This window comes from Trypanosoma brucei, chromosome 8 (assembly GCF_000210295.1).
Source record: "Trypanosoma brucei gambiense DAL972 chromosome 8, complete sequence".
In the NCBI taxonomy this organism is placed as follows: domain Eukaryota; phylum Euglenozoa; class Kinetoplastea; order Trypanosomatida; family Trypanosomatidae; genus Trypanosoma; species Trypanosoma brucei.
The window spans coordinates 1,484,733-1,502,335 of record NC_026741.1 but is presented as its reverse complement, the minus strand read 5'-3'; the positions used below and the strand labels follow the sequence as shown (position 1 = coordinate 1,502,335).

The 17,603-nt window shown below is 50.1% G+C and overlaps 10 protein-coding genes across 10 annotated transcripts; 1 reads left to right on the top strand and 9 right to left on the bottom strand.

Moving 5' to 3' along the window:
* Positions 1 to 293: 293 nt before the first annotated feature.
* Positions 294 to 887, bottom strand: TbgDal_VIII5840 (hypothetical protein, conserved; the record flags this gene model as incomplete). Its single annotated transcript, XM_011777620.1, has 1 exon — positions 294 to 887. The coding sequence occupies one exon, from the start codon at positions 885 to 887 to the stop codon at positions 294 to 296; it is 594 nt and encodes a 197-aa protein (XP_011775922.1).
* Positions 888 to 1,238: 351 nt separating this feature from the next.
* On the bottom strand, positions 1,239 to 2,273 carry TbgDal_VIII5830 (hypothetical protein, conserved; the record flags this gene model as incomplete). Its single annotated transcript, XM_011777619.1, has 1 exon — positions 1,239 to 2,273. The coding sequence occupies one exon, from the start codon at positions 2,271 to 2,273 to the stop codon at positions 1,239 to 1,241; it is 1,035 nt and encodes a 344-aa protein (XP_011775921.1).
* Positions 2,274 to 2,708: 435 nt separating this feature from the next.
* On the bottom strand, positions 2,709 to 3,845 carry TbgDal_VIII5820 (hypothetical protein, conserved; the record flags this gene model as incomplete). The annotated part of the gene is made up of 1 exon (XM_011777618.1): positions 2,709 to 3,845. One exon carries the CDS (start codon positions 3,843 to 3,845, stop codon positions 2,709 to 2,711), a length of 1,137 nt encoding a protein of 378 aa, XP_011775920.1.
* Positions 3,846 to 4,300: 455 nt separating this feature from the next.
* Positions 4,301 to 5,215, bottom strand: TbgDal_VIII5810 (mitochondrial carnitine/acylcarnitine carrier protein; the record flags this gene model as incomplete). Its single annotated transcript, XM_011777617.1, has 1 exon — positions 4,301 to 5,215. The coding sequence occupies one exon, from the start codon at positions 5,213 to 5,215 to the stop codon at positions 4,301 to 4,303; it is 915 nt and encodes a 304-aa protein (XP_011775919.1).
* A 351-nt stretch (positions 5,216 to 5,566) lies between these two features.
* On the bottom strand, positions 5,567 to 6,043 carry TbgDal_VIII5800 (hypothetical protein, conserved; the record flags this gene model as incomplete). Its single annotated transcript, XM_011777616.1, has 1 exon — positions 5,567 to 6,043. One exon carries the CDS (start codon positions 6,041 to 6,043, stop codon positions 5,567 to 5,569), a length of 477 nt encoding a protein of 158 aa, XP_011775918.1.
* A 1,895-nt stretch (positions 6,044 to 7,938) lies between these two features.
* TbgDal_VIII5790 (protein tyrosine phosphatase, putative) lies at positions 7,939 to 8,469 on the bottom strand (the record flags this gene model as incomplete). Its single annotated transcript, XM_011777615.1, has 1 exon — positions 7,939 to 8,469. One exon carries the CDS (start codon positions 8,467 to 8,469, stop codon positions 7,939 to 7,941), a length of 531 nt encoding a protein of 176 aa, XP_011775917.1.
* Positions 8,470 to 8,566: 97 nt separating this feature from the next.
* TbgDal_VIII5780 (hypothetical protein, unlikely) lies at positions 8,567 to 8,992 on the top strand (the record flags this gene model as incomplete). Its single annotated transcript, XM_011777614.1, has 1 exon — positions 8,567 to 8,992. The coding sequence occupies one exon, from the start codon at positions 8,567 to 8,569 to the stop codon at positions 8,990 to 8,992; it is 426 nt and encodes a 141-aa protein (XP_011775916.1).
* Positions 8,993 to 9,260: 268 nt separating this feature from the next.
* On the bottom strand, positions 9,261 to 11,300 carry TbgDal_VIII5770 (histone acethyltransferase, putative; the record flags this gene model as incomplete). The annotated part of the gene is made up of 1 exon (XM_011777613.1): positions 9,261 to 11,300. One exon carries the CDS (start codon positions 11,298 to 11,300, stop codon positions 9,261 to 9,263), a length of 2,040 nt encoding a protein of 679 aa, XP_011775915.1.
* Positions 11,301 to 12,686: 1,386 nt separating this feature from the next.
* Positions 12,687 to 14,123, bottom strand: TbgDal_VIII5760 (hypothetical protein, conserved; the record flags this gene model as incomplete). Its single annotated transcript, XM_011777612.1, has 1 exon — positions 12,687 to 14,123. One exon carries the CDS (start codon positions 14,121 to 14,123, stop codon positions 12,687 to 12,689), a length of 1,437 nt encoding a protein of 478 aa, XP_011775914.1.
* Positions 14,124 to 14,855: 732 nt separating this feature from the next.
* On the bottom strand, positions 14,856 to 17,492 carry TbgDal_VIII5750 (hypothetical protein, conserved; the record flags this gene model as incomplete). The annotated part of the gene is made up of 1 exon (XM_011777611.1): positions 14,856 to 17,492. The coding sequence occupies one exon, from the start codon at positions 17,490 to 17,492 to the stop codon at positions 14,856 to 14,858; it is 2,637 nt and encodes an 878-aa protein (XP_011775913.1).
* Between the last annotated feature and the right edge of the window lie 111 nt (positions 17,493 to 17,603).

Below are 17,603 nucleotides of genomic sequence, written 5' to 3'. Positions count from 1 at the left end.
CGATGGCCTTCCAAAGCCCGTGGACAGTTGAATGGGAAGGGGTAGAACTAATCCTCTGTAGTCCCTCACTTCGTGGTGGCTTCGAACTCAAGAAAAAAAAATGATATAAGAGAAGCACGTATGCTTCATGACGGTACAAAACGGTATTGTAGAGAGTTACGAAGGCATTTACAATACAGACAAGCCAGAGATACATTGACTTCTTATTCTCTGATCCACCACTGCTCCAAAGGTACAATAACAACGCTGTTACCCCATTAATCTTGGAACCAGGTACAGGAAAGAACTTCCTTTTATGCATCAGCGCCGTCGCTGTCACAGTCCTCAAAGCGATTGATGCCGCTCCGCTTCACAAGTTTCTTCGCCTGGCGCAGCTCCACCTCCGTTTTCTCCGATTGCAAGTTGGAAAAACGTTCCTCAAGGGTTTCTGGTTTATCGCCGTTGCTTTCCATGGCGTGACGGGCCCGCTTGCGGAATGCGGTCGAATTAGGGAGAACGCCCGTGCGCGCAAGTTGTGCGGTGGTCTCGTGTGCCGTCTTGGTAAAGACACCCCCGCGCCGTTGGACGCTGGAATAAAAGAGTATTTGCTGCTGCGAGGGTCCTGAAACACTTGTGCGCACAACGGAGGCGGAGTGCTGCCCGCTCTGCGGCCGCGACGCTTGGAAGGGGGAAATGTACGCAGCTGGAACCGTGCCGTCCGGCACTTGACCCCCACGTGACGAGAAAGTGCTGGAGCGCCCCCTATTTGCCTTGAAGCCTCCTCTGATTCTATTGTTAGTACTATTCTGTCCGAGAGGGGGCGCTCGGCGGCTGCTGTTATGTTGAAGGATGCCTCGACCCCTGGTATGAGAATACGGTTTCTTGTTCAGCCCATCCTGTTCCCCCATTGGATCTGCTAATCAAGTATATGATGAGGCAATGAAACAGGTAAACGTGTGGAAGGGGGGGAAGGGGAGGTAGAGCGAGGGTTGACGGGCCCACAAGCAAGTGAGCGGTGGGATAGGAGCGTTCCTCAGTAAAGGTGGATTGAGATTAAAAGAGGGCCAAGTTGCAGGAACGTCGAGCTGACACGTTCTAATGAAAACACCACTGCTGATATTAGTGCTCTCGTCTAGTTGGAGGTGCCCAAAACTCTGCATGGGGGATCCCTCAACTTTTGTTTTCTCTCTGTACATGCACAAAAATAATAAATAAATATGAGTGCCGAATGGGAACAAACATTCCATTTATTTGGTACATCACTCCGCTTGACCCCCACACTGCTGGTCGTCCAAAGGAAGAACCTGCAGTTTATACAACTTAGAACTACCGTTCGCCTCATCTCCTTCCATGACGTACAGCGTTTCACCACTCGCATCCAGTGCTATTGCAGTTATGCAGGGCCGCATTGTGCGCACAATTCCCCGCACATCCCCGTCCCTTCCAAGCACCGTGATGATTCCTCCTTCACCCGCACTTTCGAGCGCGCTCTGGTTCTGGACCTTGCCGTCGTCCCCACCTTCGCCTTGGCCAGCGTCCTCGTTCCCCTTTTCGCTTTCGCCTTCCTCAGTTGGCGCTTCTACGGCGCTGATGTCATATTGTGCGACAAACACGGAACCGTCTCGTGGACTTACTGCGATGGCCCTTGGTCCCATGCCGCCTTGCAACTGCGCAAACACATTGCCAACATAGAACGTACTTCGCTGCACGAAACGCAGGACACGATTTGTGCCCTGTTCGCACACGTACACGCTGTTGTCGGGTGCGACGGCGATTGCAGAAGGACGTATGAGACCGCGCGTGCAGATCGGTACGAGGTGTTCATGATTCATCGTCGTGCGATAAACGGCCCCCACGGGGTCGGAAAAGGAGGAGTCCCCTTCTGCTCCAGCATCAGTGAAGAATAGTTCCCCGCTAGGGCTGAAGGCAATGGCAGTGGGGCCAAGGAACGAACGGCCCTCAAATGCGTTAAGATACTGCACTGTAGTGTATGCAGCCTGAGACTCCTGGTCCTTTCCCTCTCTAAGTTCTTGCTCAGCCCTAACAGTAGCTGCGTCCTCCAGCTTAAGTATAGCGTTCTCGGAGCGATCAGTAATAAATACGCTACCGCTGTTGGGCTCGATAGCTATGTTATACGGTGATGCCTCTGTGGCCATAATGGAAACTAGCGTATTTTCTTCCTTGTTCAGCCGTAGCAGTTCACCACTGCATGAGCAAATGGCAAACAGATCGCCCTGAGAATCCAGCGCTAACCCCGTGATGAGGTAACCATGTGCCTCTGCAACGAACTCCATAGCTACCTTCTGGTTGTCAGTTAGTGTACTCTCCTCGCCGTGCCTTTTCTGTTTCCTCCCTCCTTTCCAAGATGTCTTTTTCTATTTTTAACCTGACCGGCCACTACGCGCGTGGCTTTGGGATTTATATGACGTCAACCTCTTCGATGCAGCCCGCACAGCTTTCTACCGTGTGTTGGACACCACTATGATATCTCCTAACGAGCAATGCTAAAATTAAAAGGGAATGGAATAGAAAAAAAAAACAGTTGAGATGAGAAGCCGTGGTTGAACCTTGTGTAGCAAACAAACATTACCAGCCCAAATACTCTTAAATTCTTAAGATTATCGTTTTTTTTTCCACCGTGTGTTCGGTGCTGCACAGTGAAGGAGCGCTTAAACGAAATATAAACCCCACACAGTGCGTCATGTCTCCGGTTAGATTCAACTATTCAACTAAGAGAGCGTCCAATCACCTACACGGATTGTATCAGCATCATGAAAACCGTCGTTAGTACATTCTTCACACGAATCTCCACCCGGAGTATCTTCGTCTTCCTCACAATCATCGCTAAGCGCATCAAGAAGCCAACGCATCTCCTCCACTGTTGCGTGGTTGGATACAACTTTATGTGCGTCCCTTGTATTTTTGTTCACTTTCTCCACCTCCACCTCTGCCTCCTTTTCCTCTTGTTCCATACAGTGCAAATGCCGTTCCTGTTCTAACCAGTAGTTATGAAACAGGAACTGCAACACCAATCCACAAACCCAGCGTAACTCCGTTAATAACGGTAAAGCACCGTGTGACACACGTTGACGTACTTCCACCGCTTCTTCAGGGAAGCCAATCGCCTGAGCTCTCTTTCGATACGTGTCGTCTGCGCCTCGCGCGAATTCACCCGTCATTACGTGGACAGCTCGAGATATCACGGCACCGTAGAGTGCTGTAATTGCTATTGATGACATCTTGTTGCTCTCATCAAGTGAAACAGCTTCCAATAACATTGCTGTTGATTCCACATAGGAAGGAAGTGGTCGACCCTCACGGGCGCGAGCCTTCCACACAAGCTCAATGTGGTCGAGTGCCTTGCGCCGCGCCGCCGCCGAACCAGCCGTCTCCGTTGGGTTGAACAGGTGTTGTTTGACACTTTTCCACTCTTCCCAATTGTAGCCAAATACGGTGGGAGGTGAACTTCCACAGTACTCAGAAGTATCAGCCATTTTTATAATTGCAGTTGCCACAATGGGTCCGTCATCTTCCTTCCTCTGTGCCACCGATACAGCAGCCTTTTCACCATTTGAAGATATCCCTTGTACCGCACTTCGCATCAAAGGATTTCCGGCTGTAGAGGAGGCCTTGGAGCTTTTCCCCTTTCCCCTGTCGTTACATTTGCTTACTCGCCCAGGCGAAGGTTGACTCTCCTGTGATTGTTGCTGAGGCACCGCATCCAGATTGTACAATTCATCGAGGCCTCTTTTGATGCGAGTGCCAGTTACACGTTTCTGACTACCTGGTATGGCATGTTGTTGGTGTTGACCTCGCTTCTTCTTCATCGGCGCCAAAGTGAGCCCACTCCCCCTCTCATGCTCCATACGGGTCGCAAGGGGGGAAAAAAAGAGTTTTAGTGCTCACCAGTTGTTAACGTGGCTGTTGCTTCAGTATTCATTTTGTGGGAATATAATGCGAGAACAAACAAGAGTGGGCATAGAAGTGTAATTTGACAGGGGACCACGAGTGCACGGATGAAGAAAAAAAAACGCAGCAATGATACTGCAGACCATAAAGTACGAGTAGGCGTCTCAACACTCCACGGACAAATCGAAAAGGGCCACAATATTCTGCCATTCGACGATTCACGGCCCCCGTTCGTGGTGTCGCAAGGGAATGGAAATGGAAAAAGAAAGGTGTGCCACTGAATGTGGGTCACGACAAAGTTTACATGGGCCACATCGATTGGCGATGCAGAAAAGTTAACTCACGCATCTTCGCCTTTGCAGGAGCCAGCCCAGCAAGTGGCGCTGGTAATGTCTCCTTCCCCTTAGGCGCACTAATCCCTGGTGAGGGCGTACATGGTTAAATCAAACACCGCAAATATTAGCGCATTAGACGGAAATGCACGCACAGCTGTGCCCGTCCAGCCCCGGTAGAGCAGTCGCATGCCCCCTTCTATGTATATGCGGCGAAGGGCCTCCAAGAATCCCACTTTAGCGAAAGCGGGGTCCACTTGCATCCTCGTCTTGGCCACATCAGCAGGGAAAAATATGGTCCAAAAGGCAACACCACTACATCCACCGGCAAACATTAAACTCCAAATCGACAAATTTGCGGTTGAACCCCCTTCTGGTGTGAGAAACTCTTTCAGTTTATCATACGTGCCGCAATATGCTGCCGTTCCCGGGATTTCCCTTGCCAACATCGCAAGCCCACCTTTGTAAAGTGCCGTTAGCCCACCCTCACGCACAATACTTGCAGCGCAGTCGGCGACGCTGCCGTTTCGCCACTTTGCACCGGGTTGCACGTTTGCCACCTGCATACGGCACTTGACAAGTTCTAGTGGTGTGAGCAAAACAGTAGACATGGCCCCACCACCAACTCCGCCAAGTGCGATCTGCCACACTCTTGGATGCTGTTCATCTGTCCCGACAGCTCTAAGCGTCCACTTATACGAGGAGAACACAACGGCGTGCTCGAAGGCAGAGCCCACAATGCGTGTGGAGACTCCACTGTACAAAGAAAGTGTACCCTCCTCTTGTATCATGCGCGATGCACAATTGAAGTACCCGGTGTAACGACCACCACCCATTTGCAGCCGAACCTTTATGGTGTCGAGTGGGTACTCTAACAATACACCAGCCGCGCCAGATATTGTACCCGCTACAACCGTGTGGACATACTCCTCAGTCATCCAAGTGCAGGTGGAAACTAACCATCCTTCATTTCCAAAATGTACAAGGGCGTGCATAGAAAAAGAGGAGCTAAGTGACGCATCGGGTGGGCACACTGCGCAACATTCACAAACTAGCGGATGATATCAGAGGAACAAGGTGCCCACTACCGACGTTGCTGAGCAATCAGCAAGAGTACGGTCATCGCTGTAATAGTTTACAGACACGCATGAGCAAGAAAGAGAAGTTTCCACATGCACACATTTTCATTCCCCTTCGCATGAACCTCAACTTGAGTGACCCTCCTCCGCATACCAAAAAGAAGAAGGCGATGATATTGTCCTCAGCGCATCTGCAGCGTACGTACCTCACAAAAAAAAAATCTGCATGTCACTCACCACTTACCTCAGAGGCTTCTGCAGACTCAATCACTTCTTCACTCTTTTTGGCGGCGGGCCGACTGCAAAGATGTTACCATCAACCCCAGTGCCGGCGTCACCGCTATTTGTGCTAAACTGGTCGCATTCGCCATTAACACCGTCATCCTCACCATCAACTTCCCACTCCGCCGAATTTATTACACTTGAATTTGTTGCCTCCTCGGGAATTATCGCCTCCATGAAGCGATCCCGCGGTTTAGCGGCGCCCGCCGAGGCGCTGGAGGTTGAATGGGACTCAGTCGGTTTTGCCACAATGCGACCGAACAAATCGTAGCTCCTCGTCTGAACCTCTGTTATGAAGATAAGGGCATCGTTGAAAAGACCACAGCACTCCTCTTCCACGGGGGGAGGAGACGCCGCGGTGGGTGGAAGCGGCCCCGCTACCTCCAACAACACTTCGCCTGTCTTGTTATTCGTTATGGCAAAGTACGGTGTCGAACCACCGCGAGCATCTTTGTGTTTCATTACTACACCGCAAAAACAAAAAAAAAACAGCGACTGGTGGTTTAGGGGAGAAAAGTGACAAGTAACAATGGACAAGGTGGCAAGCGTGAGGACACAAATATAGTGATGATGCAGCTACAGACGCAAAGGAGGAGGGGAGAGAACGAAAAACGCCTTATATGGGTAGGCGAGGAAAGTCAGGGTGCGGGGAGTAGGACTGGGTAAATTATAGTAACGTTAGCCCAGGTTGCAGTAAAATTGAAAGAACAGACACAAAACGGACAACGGGAGGGAGGGAGGGAGTAGAAGGGGAAAGGAAGGAGGGTTCACGGTAATGGAAGCAATGTTGGCCGCAAATAAACACGATACACAAGGCCTCCACTGTTTGACTGTTTTATTAAATGAAAGCAAAAGGTGACTGGAGGAAACGGAGTGGTGTACCCCGAAAGAGACAGAAGTTGTAGCGGGACCCGCAGCCACAGCCACAAGAGTTTCTGTTTCTGTTTCCGCCAATGCCCCTTGAGCCAACTGAAAACCAAAACTATCTTTTTCCTCTTCTCTGTCGTGTAATCTCAGTCCAATTTGAGATAATCTCGCACATTTCTCTTTGTTCCCCTGTCCTTTTCACTCTTCTCGCATTCAGTATCATCTGATTCTGTCGTTTCCTCTCCTTATCAGTTTTCTTTTCTCCACACAGTTTCGATGACTTCACAAGTATAACCTCCACCATTCATCCCATTTGATATCCTTTGCGTTCTCTTGTTATTAATGTATCCTTCAACCCCATTCCCTCCCCCATTTTTTCCCTCAGTCAATCGCACTTTTAATCGCACACCGCTTTCCTAAATGGTTTGATTGAAAAATACTCTCGCTTTCACTCACCCCTACACTCTCGCCCTCTTCGACATAAGCCCATTCCGCTTCATATTCAGCGGAAGGTAGTGTTTGGGTGCACACTTCCCTCTAGAACATTCTCTTCCATTATTCTACCGAAGAAATTCCCATCCAAACATTCATACGCAAGTTGGCACGCCACGTTCCGACACATGCGCTCACCGTCTCTGACGGCGGGGAAAGGAATAAAGATATGAGCAGACAAACGGTCCGCCCCACGTGCGAGGGGATTCGCACGGAACAAACGTAAGAAAAAAAAGGAGAAAGTGACACCGGAGGAGAGAGAAGGGAAGAAAAGCCCCCTTTCCCCACTCTTTAAAGGTGCCAGGTAGTGTAGATTGGAAAAAAAAAGAAAAGAAAGGTGATCACAAAAGGTTCGAGATGTTTGACTAAGGGGGGGTGAATGCGGGGATGGGCAAATGAAAGCGTTTCGCAAGTGTCTGAACAACAGTACAGGGAGGAAAGAGTTGGGAGGGGGGCAACCAAATGAAAGTAACGTAGAGGTGCATATTGCTTTTAAAAAACACAATTCATACACACAGGCACATAGTGGAAAGAAATTTGTACCGAGCAGTGCCGTATGCACTAAATCTTTACCACCTTCATATTGCAACCACCCTCATACAGGGGTGACGGCAACCCGACAAAAAAAAGCCGAACTAATTGACTCAAAGTGAAAACCGAAGTTCACAACTACTCCCTGCAAAGGTTCGCAACACCTTTTATAACGCGTTCCCTTTTCGATCGTCCTTGAGGTCGATCCTCTCCATTCATTTTCACCACTGTCGCGCATGCCCATGTTCCTCCGCCTCTTTTTTTGTTTTTTTCCCTCTACATATGTGAGCGTGAGTATGCGTACCTACGCGTGCATTGGATGCAGTCCCCTACCCATCACTTGTAATAAATTACTTAACTTCCATTTTCCTATTCACCTTTATGTACACACCAACATATATATATGTACGCGGATCGATTGATAATAAACAGATTAGAACACCATCACTTAGTCTCTCAGCAGAGGTTTACATGATGGCGCAACCTCCCCCATTACCACCACGTCTCTTGTACTTTACAAGCCAGTGCATCTGCGTTTGGTTGATCGCCCCACGCCTCCGCTCACGAATGAGCGTTATGGTGTCAAGTGGAGCTAAGCCGCCGTACTCCACAAGCGCCACAGCAACGAGGATCGGGGCCCGGCCGAGTCCAGCGACGCAATGGATTGCGATAGTGGCCGGCTGTTTGATGTCGCCGGAATCAAGATGGGCCTTTTCGGTGTCCAGCAAACGGAACCAGGATTCCAACACCCCACGCGGGGGCGGCGCACCGTCGTCGAAGGGCCAGCTGTGCACCTCAATGCCATTTTTCTCGACGAGGGTGGCGTCGTATGTCGGACCACACACACGTACAAGGTGACGCACCTGCCGCCGTTGCAGTGTTTTCAGATATGCTGGTAGGCTACTCGGTGATGGGGCGTCAAGAATGAGGAAGTTAAAAAGAACACGCTTGTTGTCCTTCGCGTCCAGGCACTCAATCAATGTACAGTTGACGTCCATGCTTCTGAGATGGGACACACTTCACCGGTATATATGTTTGTACGTTTGCGTTTCGCTGTATCGAAGCCTGGTCACGCCTTTTCCTTAGAGAAAAGATATGAGCACTTCCTCCTTCGTCCGCTATGGTCAGAAGTATATTACACAGAACAGGTTGGCCAAAGAATTAAATCCTATCCAGCTATGTGAGTCACCTCTACGTCAGCGGACCTACTACTTTGTTATTAACGCCAACGCACGGGGTCGCGCTAGACCTTATTGCTGCTCAGGCAGAGCACTGCCCACGCCGAGGAATTCCAGCTTGAACACCGTAACCGAATTGTGCACCTGGGTAACACTGCTGGAATATCTCTTGCTAATCCGGCGACAGCGTGCGGTGGTGACGTGTAGCAAGAACTGTTTTTGGTGTCCACCAATGGTTTCAGTTCAACAACAACAACAAGAGCTAAGATGGAAAGTTTGGAATTGGGGGGGGGGGGGGGAGGGAAGGAGTGAAGATACCGAAATAAACGTGGCGCACATATAGAGATCGTGTGCCGCGGCAAAGCAGAAGGGTATTAGATAGAACACTGTCAATACTAATATTCATCAAACTAGTTAAAACCTTACTCGTACGCGAAAACACCACTTATTGTCTTACGGCAAAATATGGGACCCCTTGAAGCAGAGAGGAGTCGAACTTTAGCTATTGTAGATACGCTTCCCCCCGCAGCTCCACCCTCCATATGATTGGTTGCGGATATTGCTGCATCCCCAATGAACATATAGGGGGGGGGGAGGAGGAGTCACACATATCACTGGCCTCGGGGCCGCTTAAGCCCCTGCCAAAAGGAAGTTAAGCGGCTCCACAGGCTTGTAATAACGGAACCAGCTGCGTCCCCACCATCAGCAGCCTGTGTCGAGTCCCTCTGGTTCGCATCATTGCTACACTGTTGATGGTCATCCACCTTAGCTTTTTCACTTTCCTCGCCATCTTGCAACTCCTTTATGAGAAAATCTCCGGATTCAGGACCTGTAAAGAGAGCATAACCTTTGCAACGATAATAATTGCGCACCCCTACACCGCTAATAACGGCGATGCGGTGGTATCCTTCTTTCCGAGCTATGCTTTCCGCCCGCTGTAACAGCTTTGTACCTACCCCGCGGTGTTGCGCTTTAGCGTTGTCTGCCTCTGTGTGCGCCGGGACAAGGCTGCCATACACATGCAATTCTCGAATTAACGCGCACGATTTAAGCTCCTCGAAAGGTGTTTCCCAGTTTTCTATATGAATTCGAATTCTCAGGAAACCAAAAAGCGTTAAACCATCAGCTGATTCACAGGAGACAAACACTTCTTCTCCTTCACTTGCCGAATAACGCCGCTCCACCAGCACAGCCTCTCGAAGCTTTGCAGCAGCTGCTGCATCACCCTTAACCTCACGGCAGCGGATGCACTGGCAGCGGGAACCCTCCTCAGCAAGGCGAACCGCAAGTAGCTGGCGGAGATTTGACACGTCCACTCCACCAAGTATGTAATCATGCGGAATGTCACGCACTACACGGTTGAGTCGCACCCATGGTTGAACGCGCCGTTTAGCAAAGAGAATGACGTCAATCAAATTGGTAAGACCATAGGGTTGATACTTTCCCTCCTTGTACCACTCTTCGATAACGCTGAAGGGCGTCGTTTGGCAGGGATAAATTTTCCACTGATCAGCCTGTAGCTCGGGTGAGTATAGAACGTCAGAAAACATTTTCTTGTCATTCTCTGGTGTAGACCCCGGAAGGTCTGGCATTAGGTGGATATCAACTTTAAAGCAGCTGTCCTTCAGCAACTTAATGGCGTGAACCGCCTCATCCCTCGTGGATTGCCGATTGACCGCAAGCAGGACTGCATCATCTGTGTGCTGCACACCAAGCTGTACGCGTGTGCAACCAAACCGACGCAGCTGCCGCAACATTTCCTCATTCACGGTATCGGGCCGCGTTTCAAGGGTTACCCCAATAATCTTACAAGCGGCTGTTTCATTCAGGAGTTGCTCCTGCAGTAAGTCCAGTGGAGGCCGTGGTCTTCCACTTTCCCCGGCGGTCGCACCCCTCTTCCTCTCTTCGGTAACGGTAGAGTCGCTGTTACTCGCATCATCATCATACAATGTGTTAGCGGCGTAAAAAAGATCCCTAATGAAAGTCTCACGGTAGGAGAGTGGGTAGCTTTCCCACGTACCTCCCAGTACCAAAAGCTCTACCTTGTCCGCTGGGTGACCAATAGCGACAAGCGACCTCACACGGTCCTGAAACTGGCGGTAGGGGTCGAATTCTAAGCGGTTTGCACGGCGCACACCAGGTTCGTTAAGGAGGTAACTACGCGGCTGCCCGGGCTCGTTGGGACAATAGTAGCAATTCCACTTGCAGCTAAACTTTTGCCCCTCCGGGTAGGCGGAGGTAAAGACAGTCACTACCAGCACCCCTGACTGACTGCGTGGGGCTTTCGAAATTAAGTAACGCTCCAGCACGGCGTTGCCGGTCCGCCGTTGGTCCTCTGCTAACCACTTCCTGTATGCAGCGAGAAGCAGTGACTTCTTTATTACAACAGAATATTTTTTCATGAGCTGACGGAGCTGTTGCTCAATGGTTTGAGTCGTCGACACCTCAGTCCCCGCAATTGCCTCAACAAACTTCAGAGCGTTGCCCATTTCCTCATCTGTGAACTCATTGGGATCTTTTTCCTGCAGGAGTCGTTCCAGCGTAGGCAAGTTACGCAATTTTGCATTTACTTTTTGCATGTCAGGTTTGAAGGAACCAGTAGACTCCTCTTCACCGTCACCTACCGCGCCATTACCAGTAGCGTGTAGCATTCTAACCTCAGTCACCTGAACAACGCAAGTAAATATCCCCTATGGGATTCTAAGATTATGTTTGTATGTTGCAAACACGGAAAGAATAGAGGTTAACGTTTGCGTTGTTGCTTGTTGCGTTACAATCTAAACATCGAGCAAACTCAACACGGGAAAGCACACAGAGAGATAGAGAGGCGGGTAGAAAGGAGAGTTAGACAGGGAAAAAGACGTGTTTTAGCCATTACGGGCTCTAGAGTGTTCTAGACACAAAGATACGGCGCACGAGGGGGCACAGCAAGAACGGTTGGGGTGAAGTTCACGCGGCCCACTTTTCAACCACTAGTTCACTGCTTCGCTCCCCAACGCACACGCACACAATGTGTTTTTTTTTTTGCAAAATAGAAAAGGTACCAGAAACGGTACTCTTAACGACAAATTGAATAACACAACAACGAGCCCTCCCACATTGAGCACGCTACCGCTATAGCGCAAAAGGTCCCACCAATTTCTTCATTCCTATTATTCACCTCCTATTTACACAATTCTTCGCATATAATTCGCGACATTCATCATTCCCCATTAACCGCTCCTGGTGCAGCTTCACCCCAACCACAGATCGAATAAATATATGTGTGCGCGAAAAGCAAAAACAAAGAAAACGGAAGCGCGTAAAAGGAAAAAGGAAAATACGAGGTAAGATTAAAGGTAGGTAAAGCCTCCTTAGGACTGACCTTTCTGTACTGGGATCAACACATGACCGCCCTGTGTCTGCGACCTCACTGTAACGCGACGCAAAGGTAACGAGGGTAAAAAAATCAACCGTAGAAAAAACTTAAAAAGAAAGCGCTGGGGTTCATAATGCGTATAAACTTCAGCAACGGTAGTCGTTAAAAGAAAGGGCGCCGAACGGCGGAGAAAAGAAATGGGCGTCTTTTATTGTTGTGGGAACACACCCCAAAATGGGCTAAATAAGAGTTGAATGCTTCTTAGAAGGGTGAGAGAAGGGAGGGGGGGGGAAGGATGAGATCGCGAATTCGTTCATTTACAGCTGCAGTTGGGAGGGGGGGGCGGGAGCCACAGCTTCCTGCAAACAACACGGTGGTGAGGATAAAGGGAGTTCCAGAAAGGCGAAAGAGGATGAGAAGACGAAGGCTGAAGGGGTAATATGTGAGATTTCCAAGAAGCTTTCTCGCCCTCTGTGCACTCGAGTGATGGGGCGGCACTTGGGAGTGACGCACCACGGGGACACGTGTGCACTCAGGTCTTTACTCTTTGTCTGCAATCCTTTTCCATTCATTCTATTTATTCATTTCGGGTCTTTACCGTTCTTCCCGGCCCTTTCAAGCTTCACTTCCTGCACCCCTTCGTTTCCATCCCTGATCCTTCTGTTTTCTCGAATGGCCTTCACCCCCCACCGTACCGCTGGAGGAAGCCCAAAACCCTCGCCTCGTACTCCTCCTTATGTGTGTTGTGCAACCCGCAGTGGAACGCCCCCTCTGCGAGGTACAACTCCTTCGGCTCAGAGGCCTCTTCGAACAACTTCTGAGAGTGGCGGCACGGGACGAGCTCGTCGGCAGTACCATGCATAAGTAAGATGGGTCGTGGAGACACTTTTGCAATACAGTGCAGCGCTTGACAGTGCTTGCTGGGCTTGTTGCCTATACGGTAGTTGAGCCAGAACGACGCAGTTCTACGAAGGAGGTTAAAAAAGAAGGTACTGTACACTCGTCTGGCAAAGTAACCGCCGATAATGTTAACGATCTGCTGATCCTGCAGTGCTGCACAGGTCAGAATCGCATTCTCCGCCACTATGATATCAATGGTTTTGTCAATTGCAGCAGCCATGATCGCTGACGACGCGCCCACGCTTGTCCCCATTGCACAGATACGGTTGTAACCACATTCGGAACGCATGAAGTGGCATGCTGCTACTACATCAAACCTCTCTTTCATGCCATATGTGAAACCGCGCATGTTACCGTCGCTCAGCCCATGCTCGCGGAAATCAAACAGTAAGCATCCGTATCCTGCATTGTGAAGGAAAGGAACATGACGGAGCCATGCCCGACGGTCCCTACCACCGCCATGCACGAGGACGACACCCATTCCCCGCGGCTTATCACTCGGTGGTGGGACATGCCATCCACGAAGTACATATTGGTCTGTAGAACTGAAAGATACGTTATCGAACTGCAGCCCCAAGTCTTTGAACGGGTCGTTAACGCAACCGTTCCAATAGTCAGGGCAACCACGGGCCGTCAACTCATTACTCTTTGGATGGTGATGGTACCACGGCGGCTTGATCGTAAATTCCGATAGAAAATAGCCCACCACAACGAAGTAGAAGACGAATGTCAGGGCAGCGTACTGGAGGACGAAGATGGTCCCCATGTTTAACAGGGGGTAAACAAACGGCACCAAAAGGCAGATGACAATCTTACGAAGTACCTGCGGGTTCACCATATCAGAGCCTTCCACGTCATGGTCCTTGTACACATTTTCCTCCTCCTCCTTCTCCCTCTTAACGTTTAAATTGTCCTTAGCACGTGCAATTGTATTAGCTTCCTCCACTGACAGGAGGAGTGTTAACTGCTGTTGCTGTTCAACCGGTGCCCGCTGAACAGCCGTCTTGCTACTGTTGTCAAGAATCGTTGTGTCAACACCGTTGAATTTCCGGAACAGCATCCGTACAAACTCCATATTTCCTTTCTCTGCGGCGATGTGCAAGGGCGTACGTCCCTCTTCATCCACGGCGTTAACATTAGTGCTGCTAACCCTGCTTATCCTCACAAGAGCCCTAATGTCGCCCACCGTTGCCGCGGCATGCAGTGGTGTGTTCATTTCCGTGGAGGAATAGATTTTGTTTGAGCGCTTTTCCACCTCGTTCGTTCCCCGCTCCTTCTTTTAGAAGTTGTTTTCTGCTCAGTTACCTTTCTGACAGAAGGCAAACACACCACCCAATTTGCACGACTTCCGTTTTGTTCTTATATTATATACCCCCTCTTAAACCTGCGGGGGTTATCGCTACAAAAAAAAACTACTGACCTTTTTCTGCTTATTTAATCCCTCCCCCCAAAAAATTATCTCCTACTTCCACTTCCCTTTGAGGATGAAGACACCTTTGTTTGCACTGGTTTATACTTTGAATTCCCTCTATTTGTGATTTTTTTTTCTTCGATTTAGTCTTGTGGTAGGTCTTCCCCCCTCGCTGTCTACGAAAGTACGGTCGATTTGCTTTTTTCTTCCTGTTTTCCCGTTGCTTCTTGACTTCGAAGAGATACAGGCAACGGAGAAGGAAGGAAATGAAGGTAGTGCCAAATCGTGAGATTCCTATTCACGCACTAACAACGCTAAAAGAAACCCAGCAGGTTGCAATTCCAGAAAAGGATTGAAACGAAGTAGACGAAAACTAGTAACATACCGTTACCCCCCCCTCTCAAAAAAAAAAAAATTCAACTATTGTTGGGAAGTCGGTTGTTACCCTCCGATACGTCGCGTGACAGTTCGATACACTATTTTCTGCACATACACACAGATATAGTCGGGTGCAAATATTCCTTAAAGATCAGTTCCTTAGAGCAGAGCCGCCTTCAGGTACACGGGTGCCACACCAATGGAAGACATGGCCTCAGCCACCGCCTGTTGGGCTGCGGCGCAGAAGAGACGCTCGTCATGGCGCGTCATGTGGCCTAACGTCGTTGCAAACCACTCGTGTTGATGCTGAATGTGCTGCGGCGGAAGGTACAGCTGCGGGCGAGGGGAGCGACTGCGAGTGTCCACTGAGAATTGCTCTGCTTTATCGCCGTCTTTATCGGCGCCAAGGAGATCAAACACGAGGCGGATAGGTGAATTGAGGTGCTCCATACCGAGAAGCGTTTGTAGCTGGGCCGCCCGTACCACAATCCCCCGAAGCACCTCCGATGATCCGGTGTCAGGAATTAAATTCCCGTCAGCTGAAGCTGATGCGTTGGTACCGCGGGCATTCCGTTGCCCACAACAATTGTTCAAGAAAGTCGCTACTCTTTGAGACTCACCAATGTGGACGAGAGAAAGGAGCGTGGCAGCACGGGTAACCTCAGCCCCTTCAACTGTTAATCCCGCGCCACATTTTTTCCACACAGTATTAGCAAAATGTATGACTTCCTCCCAATGATTGTTTTCCATCATGGCTATCACAGGAACTGCCACCGTCTTTTCATTGAGGGCGGGGCGTGGGAGGCCGATGCGGGGAACGTCTTTCAGTTGCATAAATAGTTTCACAGCGCTGTTCCACTTCCCCGCGCATCCGTAAGCCCGCAAACAGTATACATAATTCATAAACCCTGCCTGCTGGTGACCCACATCTTTAATGCTCTGCATAACACGCAGAACCGTATCCCACGAACTGTGCTTCATTGCCACAACGTGTAAATCACGAAGAATAGTGGGTGACGGCTGGATATGCTTCCGATCGTATAGGCGCAGCACCTCAAACACGCGTTGCCATGACGCCGCATGGAGGTTAAGCATTAATTTCTCCACAGACGCTTCATCTGGGAAAATATGGTGACGGGTCATCAGGAACGATGCAGCGGAAAGGGCAGCGGGCCACGTCTGACGGATAGAAATACTCTGTAAACCACCGAGAAGGCATCGCAGATGCGCAGATGTAACCAAAAAGTGGTGCTGCTCGCTACATGTTTGCAAAAGTCGCAAGGCAGGAAGCCAGCGCACAGCCCGTGGTTCGGTTACCAAGCTCATTATCAGTTCGCGTTCCCTTTTCAACGCCTTGGTTTGTGGAACCGGTACCGTTTCACTTAGCTGATGGCGTTGCATATTCCCCAAACAGAGGAGCATACACTGAACTAATGCATTGGTAACCGGTACGCCGCAGTCACACATCGCAAGTGCCAAATCCACGAAGAGAGGGAGGCCGATGAACCGCGCCTGCGCCTCGTTGTGATGTACTAACGGCACGCAAAGCCCCTCAACAGAAGACCGCATAGCCCGATCACCGATATCATCAGGTAGTGATCGCATCATGCTTGTCGCGGCGGCGGAAACAACATTCGACCGTGAGTTAAAACCAGCATTCTCCCTCGTTACTGTCACCGTCTTGGCTTCCCTCCTCAAGGCACTCAACAATGCATGCAAAAGTTCAACCTTGAGAACCTTCTTTTGTTGCCCCACGTGCGAACGGAGCGCAAAACACATCGATGCAATAGTGTCCCACGGAGTTGCTTGTTCTCTGAAGCCACAAGCCTGAGACGGTGAAGACAAGGTGGTGGTTGTGGTGTTGCTGTCCCTAAGAAGGGATAGAAGGAGTTGAGAAAAAAACCCAACATCTGTTTTTCGCAGCAGTTGCTGTGCTGCCATTGGGTCGCGGAGCATGTGAATAAAGAATGCTTGGTGGTGTTGCATTGCCTCCTCCCACTGTTTCCCGGAAGTGGAGTTGAAGATGAGTGACTGCAGCGCCTGTTCAGCGTTAAATACGATGTCCCTGTTAATACTAGTCTCCCTACTGCTGCCCGCCCCCATAGTAGATCCGTTTCCATCTCCACTAACCTTGTGATGCTCGTCAATGCTACCATCACTACTAACACATCTGACATCTGCTACTGATTTGTGTTTGACGGGGATTAATCCCCTCGACTTCCAGTTTATTACACACTGAATCAGTTCTCTGTACCTGTGCCGCCTACTCAACTCCCTAAAAATCCGCTGCTGCGTGTTCAGCATCTCGCCATCAACACCAACACTTTCCTCAGTTTCAACTCGGCCGCTGGTTAAGGCCGCTTTCTTCCCACTCCGCTGCAAAGCAAAGGCCATCCGGACTAGATCCTCATTTAGGGCCTTGTGAAGGTTACCGGGAGCTGATGTGTCGCTGTTCGAAAGCACCGAAGTACCCAATGTGGTCTGCCCCTGTACGGCGTCGCCCTCCTGCCTCCTTTCTGCCGCAGATACAATAGCTTGTCGCTCTGCTAGCGGAAGGTGTTGAGCCACGGCAAACGCACGCCGCCACTCGCCACTCTTCACAAGTAAATCACAAACGGTGGTCAGAAGTTGGCATTGCTGATGTTGGTGCTGCTGCTGCTGCGAGGTACCCGCGCATGTGGAATGCAGCATCCGCTCCACTTCTCGCTTGATGGTGCAGGTGGAAAGGACGGCGAAGCGCTCGTATACCGAAATAATACGGGTATAATGTCCCATGCCGAGCGCAGAGGACAGCATGCTTTCGCACTGTGCAACCTTCAAAGAAAGAGGGTCACGGAGTAGAAGTGGGGTTGTGCTACCGGGTATTTTGGTCCAGGGACGAGGCGTTCATTTTAAGGGGAAAGACGC